The sequence below is a fragment of the Morone saxatilis genome, unplaced genomic scaffold (genome assembly GCF_004916995.1).
Source record: "Morone saxatilis isolate NCDOM2014 unplaced genomic scaffold, NCSU_SB_2.0 Contig21, whole genome shotgun sequence".
Lineage (NCBI taxonomy): Eukaryota > Metazoa > Chordata > Actinopteri > Moronidae > Morone > Morone saxatilis.
Window position 1 is genome coordinate 11,480,613 of NW_023339774.1, and position 8,061 is coordinate 11,488,673.

Below are 8,061 nucleotides of genomic sequence, written 5' to 3' on the forward strand. Positions count from 1 at the left end.
ATAACACTTTTCACATTATTCTCATTTACTCATTATTGTGTGAAATATTCACATGGCATAAAGATCACATACATTTTGAATTTCCATTTGCATAAAATGCAGATTAAAATTGTTGAGGCTCATATTGTGTAATGGAAGGATTTATTTGCATTCCCGGGATTTGCATATATATTTCAAAAATGCCCTATTTTTTGAGTTTATATGTATGCATATTGAGAGATATATTAAACAGGGCTAACTGTCTTATGTGCCTGAGCACTGTTATGTAAGACTTCTTGACATTATATTCTAAAGGCCAATATCTAAACTTCTATAATAAAGCCAGACTATGCTACTAATAGTGTAGGAGATAAATATGAGGGAAAGCATCAGATATGATATATAAATGATTGAGGATGGTACAAAATCTATAAACATGAACAAATCTATCCCACAGGACTAAATAACGGAAAAAACACACAAATATGTTGTTTTTTTATTACTCTATTATTTTTGTCTGCATTGTGACATCCAAGTGGATAACGTTCTGTGCCATTGGGTTTAAGCTCATACTGTATGTGTAGTCATACTCAAGGAAAGTCATTGTGGACGCTAAGTTCTGCTTTAAAATGTAAGTTCTTCCTTTGCTTATGAAGTTGAATACATGAGCATTTTATTTTTGCAGATATGATCTTTTGAAACAGATTCAAAACAGAATTGTTCCATTGACAAACAGCAGTGGTTTGGAAATCGAAAGATAATATTCTGTATATGTAAGTGTAAGTCCTTCCATGCATATGTGGAAATACACAATTGATTTTATTTTGTAGCCTATAGTCATACAAAGCTAATATATTGTAGTTTACTACAGAATTCTGTTCGAAGTGTATTCTATATGTTCATACAGTAGCTGTTGATCATGTGAACTAGTCTGAAACATTGAGACTTTCATCCAACTGTGATAACTAAAATTTTCAATAACACTCGGCAAGCATGAGACCAAATCTATGATTATTTTTCAATTAAATCTCTCTTACTAATTGTTCATGAATATTATGTTTGTTTGTAATAAGTCTTTGTATCGACTGTAGTGGAAATGAATTTCATGTGAAAAAAGTTCCTCTGCACTGCACAAGTGAGTCACATTAAGTCACACTAATTAAGTGAGTGTCAGCTGTAACAGAAAACTGACAGCAACATGAGAGCTATAGAAAGGCCAAACAGTCACTGTTCATGCTGCAGTTTCAAATTATGCAATGTGGCAAGATGAAAAGGTCTAAAATACTTGGATGAAATTATGTGCAAAATATAGGAAAACCAACCCCCATTAGCAAAGAGGATGAATGGTCACAATAGACCCTCACCGGCTCTGGCTGAACAACTCTCAGTGGGACATTTAAACACCAGCACAAGCTACGGCTGTAAAAGTGAACATGAATCATCTAAAAAAATCAGAAGAAGATTTTAAAATGATGGGCTTCATAACAGTTTGTCCCAGCAGGAGTATCACTTTGTGAAGTGTTTTTTTGTCCATAGTGTGTAGTTTTGATTCAGTAATAAGTGTGCTCATAACACAAAATGTATTTGTATGTCGCTAATAACCAAAAGTACAAAAGTATCTCTTACTCTACATTCACTCACTCCTCAATCAGGGTTGGGAGGGTTGGTTTAAAAATGTAATCCGATACAATTCCTGTTGTAATTAATCATGTAATCAATAACATAATCCAAGTATCACAATATTAAACGTAACATGATTACTTTCCGTTTTTTTTTTTTTTGGATTACATCAACACCAAATATGTAAATAAACATAAGAGAAAATGTCAGTAAGAAGTATGGATTTATATCTATAATTTTATTCTATAAGACAACAGAACAATATAACCAAGATGTTTAGTATCAAAAACATGTTCTCTGCTCATTTTAAAGAAAAACATGAATTGTAAAATTGTAATCTAAAATTGTAATCCTGCTAATAATGCCTGTAACTTTGTACCTTTTTTTGTATCCTGATTACGTAAATGTAAATGTTATCTGTTACCCCTGAAGCCTGCACACAATCAATACACATATGCACTACTGTACATTGGTTTAATTAGAGTAGTAGCCTTTACCTTTACTTGATAAAAGGTTTTATTTATTCTTTACTACAAAAGTTTCAGATGTTGCATCAGTAAACTTGCTTCAAGTGCAACATAATGCTTTGAAATGAGAGATCAGAAACTCTCACGCCAAAGTGAATTTTGTTTAACAGTTTTACGTTCCTTTTATTTTCTGTAATTCATTCTCCACTAAGTGACTGTGGCAATAACAATCAGCAAGTAACCAAATCTTTTTACTGCTTGATAAAATGCATCAAAATCCAGCCATGTTGAATAAATATTCTGCTGATGCTGAAAAGTGCTAGAAACAGTCAGCTGGTCTGTAATCACACTAACACAGTACTGTATGTCCTCTGCAGACTCAACCCTGTGATTTGACATTTTCTGTATGTACATCTAATTGGAGGATGCAGGTGTTGTGCTGTTCATCTTAAGCTATTCATATTTAAATGCCTTCATGATTATAAACCCTTTAATAATGTGCACTTTGCCTCATACCAGAGAGAGAGAGAGAGAGAGAGAGAATGTGTTGGCGTTGGTAAAAGCCTTCAGTAATGGCCTTCCATTTTATAAATGTCATGACCTGTTTTCATCAGAATATTTAAATTTTGCATGCATCTTCGGATTGAATACACTAATTTGATAGACATTTGACCTTTAGAAAAGTTGTTAATGGTCTGTCATAACAGCTGCAAACTTGTGTTATTGTATTTTGGACAGTGCCGGTACTGACAGATTGAGCTCTGCTGCCATGGAGGGTAATCACAGTGTCCTGACCGGTAGCACACAGCCGTCTGTGTCAGGAGAGCAGACAGACGGACACGTTTATGAGGTTGCGGTACAGAACAACTCCACCAACCACAGCTCTGGGTTTGCAGATGTGGCTCTGCTGCAGATGTTCAAGCCCCTCATCATCCCCTGTTACGTGCTTGTTGTGGCAGTGGGCGTCTTTGGGAATTATCTGCTGCTCTATGTCATCTGCCGAACCCGCAAGATGCACAATGTTACCAACTTCTTCATCGGAAACCTGGCCTTCTCTGACATGCTGATGTGTGTGACCTGCGTACCTTTTACTCTCGCCTACGCCTTCAACCCACGTGGTTGGGTTTTTGGGCGCTCAATGTGCTATCTGGTGTTCCTCATCCAACCAGTCACAGTCTATGTTTCAGTCTTCACACTCACTGCTATTGCTGTGGACAGGTGGGTGGATCTCTCTGCACTGCAGGAATTATGCCACTCAGATTTCTGTTTTTTCTACTTTTTGTCCTTATTCTTTTAAATCCCCTTCAGTTTAGTGTCCCTGCTACATAGCTGTGCTGCCATTTTGGCCAGAAATCACTTGAAATTAATTAATTTTGGACCTCAATCAAGGTCAAGATCCTGATTATATAAAGGCCAAATAACATAAAGTGAATTTAAACTTTATATAATAACAAAGTGTAACAAAGCAGAAATTAGGCAACTAGTAAATTCAATTATTATCTGTCATCATGTTTCATTTATACTCATTTAGAAATTATGAAGATGTGCAGATAGATTGATTAATGAGAGCTTTAGTTTTAAGAGCAGCACTTTAACAATAAGGGTTCACTACTGATGCTTCATAAATTCATGACTAAGATATGACTCATCACTGGCTAAATATTCATCAGTGATGAGGGTTTTATTAGTTCACGTAACGAATCAATCAGTAAGACACTTTAATTAACATTTAAGTCATGAGTTAATTAAAAACACTTATAGCTGCAAGCTCTTATTTCATTTTCACAATTTGGCAAGCTTGTAAATCCATATGTTAATTTATAATAAAAAAAATTAGACCAAATGCTAAATAATTTGGACGCACAGCGATATGTACTGTACGCAATGGGACTGACTACCACAATTGCCAGCTTTATGCTTTCTACTATGAATGGTGATGAAGGAGATGTTCCCCAGTAGATCCACACACTCTCTGCAGCTCACTGCACCAAAAATTCAAAAATCTAAAGCAAAACATCTGTCAACATTTTGGAGCAGAGTCCCACACAATTAATTGAGGTTTTTAATCACCGGTTGTAAACTCACCATGGCCTTGCTTTGCTCCATTGTTGTTGTTTTATACAGGGTACACCTCTGCGCAATTTTAAAAGTTCAAGTTTCCTCTTTTTCATGTACAGCTCAAACTCTCTGCTCCGTCATTATAATTGCTTTCCTTTGTCTTGATATAAAACACTTTTTGTTTGTTTTTATTATCATTATTATACAGTTTTGTTTGAAAATTAAATGAGATTCTGCAAAGTAATATAATTTAACATTTATACCAAATCAAATAAGCTAAAATTGATTTGAAGTTGTATTCAATTTTGCTGCAGGACTAAATCATGCATTAAATAACACATTGTGCATGATCAGTCAGGCATAAATTAAACATGAGTAGCTTTAATGTAAAGTTCTTCTCTGTTTTTACTGCAGATATTATGCCACAGTTCATCCCCTGAAGAAGCGCACCACTGTGGCCACCTGTGCCTCTGTCCTCACTGGCATCTGGCTGCTGTCCTGTGGGCTGGTGGCTCCAGCGGTCACCCACACCTACCACGTGGAGTTCAAAGATGAAGGCTTCACCATCTGTGAGGAGTTCTGGTTGGGGCAAGAGAAAGAGAGACGTGCTTATGCATACAGCACCCTGTTGGTCACCTATGTCCTGCCATTATCAGCTGTCTTTGTGTCTTATCTCTGTATCACTGTCAAACTGAAGAACTGTGTCGCACCAGGCCACAGATCACAAAACCAGGCATGCGCTCAACAAGCCCGTAAGAGGAAGATCTTTCGTCTTGTTGCACTCTTGGTGTCTGCCTTTGCAGTGTGTTGGCTTCCTATTCATGTATTCAATGTGCTGCGAGACATAGACATCCACCTCATTAACAAGCGCTACTTTTTACTCATCCAACTGCTTTGCCACCTGTGCGCCATGAGTTCATCTTGTTGTAACCCCTTCCTCTATGCGTGGCTGCACGACCGCTTCCGCGCCGAGTTACGGAAGATGTTCAAGTGCCATCATCGCATTGGAGTGCCTGCAAATCACTGTGCTGCCAGTGTGGTCTTGTAATTACCTGCTGAGGAGAATCCTTTGTCATTATTTCAGTGTAGGTTGCCGATTCATCTTAAGTGTATGTGGTTTACTTTGGTGTGTCACCAAACTAATGGAGTTCATCCTCTGGCCACTAGTAAAATCCACAAAAACTTTCATGGCAATCCAGCCATTAGTGACGTTGTGTACAAAGATGATCTCTTGGCCTCTTGAGGGGGGTCAGTCTTTTGGGCAGCATTCTGTGTTCAGTTAATTTAATGGCAATCTCCCCTTTACAGAGTTTTAGATATGAAATAAAAAAATAATAGCAATCGAAGGAGGGTCAGTTGGTTGATGAAGTGAAGAGTGTCCTAGCTGTTAGTTATCTTGTGTGAAAAGTTGTTTTTTTTGACCGAAGGTTGTCGCTATAGGAGACAGCTCATAGAGGTCCAAAAGCAGAGAGGGTTCATCGGCTGGGAAACACGAGTGTGCCCAGATACAAGGTCAGTATCCTCTGGGGACTATGAATATCAGCAGCAGATTTCACTAAAATCAGGCCATTAGTTTTCAAGATGCTTTGATATGGACCTTAGTGTTGGAACCTTTCACATTAAAGTTAGATTAAAGGTCAAAGAGTCACAGTATGTTTTTGGAAAACCAAGACTATTTATACCAAACTCCAAGGCAATCAGGCCAGTAGTTGTGTTGATATCTCTATCTAGAACAGGGCTGGATGGACAGACTGACACACTGACCAGCACTGCTGCTGGAGCGAGGATTACCAGCCAGGCTAAAAGATACAGGTTTATTACAAGTTCCACTCTTTGCAGTGAGAAAAGACTGCAGAGACGTGAATGCTTGTGCATCTTAAATATTAAATGTAGTATACTGTGCGTAAGCTGCACACTTGCCCTGTATGCAATTGTGTGATATGGAATGATTTGTTTAATAATCTTTGTAATAAGAAGAAAGTGGCCAGTCCGGTTTCCCTTTAACAACTGTGTTTGGAAAATGGTCGCTGCAGATGTGGTTGTGTTTCCACCAGGGCACTGATGTCCAAACTAATCCTCCTGTGGCGCTCTTTCTTGGATCGCTGGGGAATTGATTAAATTCATGAACTTGTTCCCCTGGGCTTTAATTTTCTCAAAGCATGTAGTTAATGAATGTGGACCGCAAGAAATAATACATTGTATTATTTCAGATAGCATTGTATATTGGTTGTAAAAAATGAAAGCATTGTACTGTGGTGCTTGGTTCCGTGGTGCTTTCTGTGTTCTCCTGCTTTTTGTTTCTACTGCTTCTTGAGATTTTGTACAAAATGTACAAGACTGATTGACATGGCATAAATGTGTCAGGTTTGGTGCAGTCTTGAAGTAATCAGAATATCCCCATGTACCACTGTGTTGTCAAGAACTGATAACAGGCTGATTGGTTGTCATCATTTCAGTTCCATTATTTACTTATAGTGCCATGTCACCTGTTCTGTATTCTCTGTATGCATATTATCTCTTTCCTGCAGAGACAGACGGGACAGATTTATCTTTGCGGCAGAGATGACTCAACAAAGTCAACAAGTTTGAAGTGCTGTCACTAAAATTATTAAACCTCACCTCCACCACAGTGGTTTGGAATTAAATGTGTGCCCTTTTTTTTGTTTGTTCTGTTCCTATCATCATTTGCTTGTATGAAGGGTTTAGGGTGCACGCTACACGCTGTATTCAGTGCTATTATTACCACCAAACTGTTTGTAAATTATGTATATGATCTGTGGTGAAAAAAGGTATCATTTAATCTGTAGCCTGCACTAACAATACACTGTGGAAAAATGTGAATAAAAATACAGAGATCGAATGACCTCTCTGCTCCAGATCAATGTAACTGCATGACTGGCAGGACAAGGAATGAAATTATACCCAACTTGGTCAGAGTGCGATTGCGCCGCTGAATTTACTAATTAAATAGAGGGGAGGACAGAAGTGTTTTCTGCATTTCAACGAGACCTGTTTAGGACACTGACACGTTGTGAGAATTTATGGCTCTCCTTGGTTCAGCTTGGTGCAACAATGACTTAAATTTCCTGCAGTTGAATTATGTATGTTTAGTTATTCACCCTGTGAAATAAGCCCAATTTACAGTTTCTGATCAAAAAGCGAGTACAGTGCTGCGAAACCAAGGGTGAGTCTTAGATTCACTGCATATATCCTTGTCTGTGATCTACACATACAGAATTGGTGCATCACTGTGGGTAACATTAAATCATTATGTATTATTCCAGATCATATGCCAAAATAGCTCTGCACACTCAGAGAGAAAATTAAATATTAAATTTCATAAATCCCAGGGCTGACGTGAATCAAGCACTCCATACTTGCTCTTTTTTTTGAAGAATGTTACAATTATATAATGTACCAGGGAAATGAAAGGAGGGCTTTTACTCTGAAAGGTTGGACTTTAATAGTGTAATCAGTCAAACAATATTCATTCATGTCACATTGGCGTTTATAGTGAATTTATAAATGAGAAGTAATACTTCTAAACTTTTGTGTGTGTTTGTGTTATGAAACTACTTATGGGTAGAAGTAGATATTCAATTAACACAATGAAGGATTCATTGGAGGCTTGACATAATAAGACTCTTTTCTCAGCCGACATTTTGATTTGTCACAGTAGGGAAAGCAACGGTGTTACTGATAACATTAAAAATGGATCAGTTCTATTCAAGTGTCCCACTGAGCCATAAGAGTGAGCCTGCATGCATACCAGAACCCTGAAAGCAAAGCAGCTAAATGGAACTTGGCCATCATTTATTTCATTATTTGCACCTGTGATTTCCATAATTAAACATGTCAAAATGTCTCCATGAAAAAGTTATTTCAGTTTGTTAAGTGGGGATCCTCGCACTGCATTTTTCACTGATTGCACATAATA

The 8,061-nt window shown here is 37.6% G+C and overlaps 1 protein-coding gene across 1 annotated transcript; it reads left to right on the top strand.

Annotated features, from left to right (window-relative positions):
* Positions 1-2,835: 2,835 nt before the first annotated feature.
* LOC118332954 (prolactin-releasing peptide receptor-like) lies at positions 2,836-5,172 on the top strand. Its single transcript, XM_035668403.1, has 2 exons — positions 2,836-3,284; positions 4,539-5,172. Exons 1-2 carry the CDS (start codon positions 2,836-2,838, stop codon positions 5,170-5,172), a joined length of 1,083 nt encoding a protein of 360 aa, XP_035524296.1.
* The last annotated feature ends 2,889 nt before the right edge of the window (positions 5,173-8,061 follow it).

Excerpts from the sequence above, each read along its gene's own strand:
- LOC118332954 (XM_035668403.1), top strand. The coding sequence starts at position 2,836 with ATGGAGGGTAATCACAGTGTCCTGACCGGTAGCACACAGCCGTCTGTG. Across the intron at positions 3,285-4,538 it reads ACTGCTATTGCTGTGGACAG|ATATTATGCCACAGTTCATC; the intron begins GTGGGTGGATCT and ends TTTTTACTGCAG.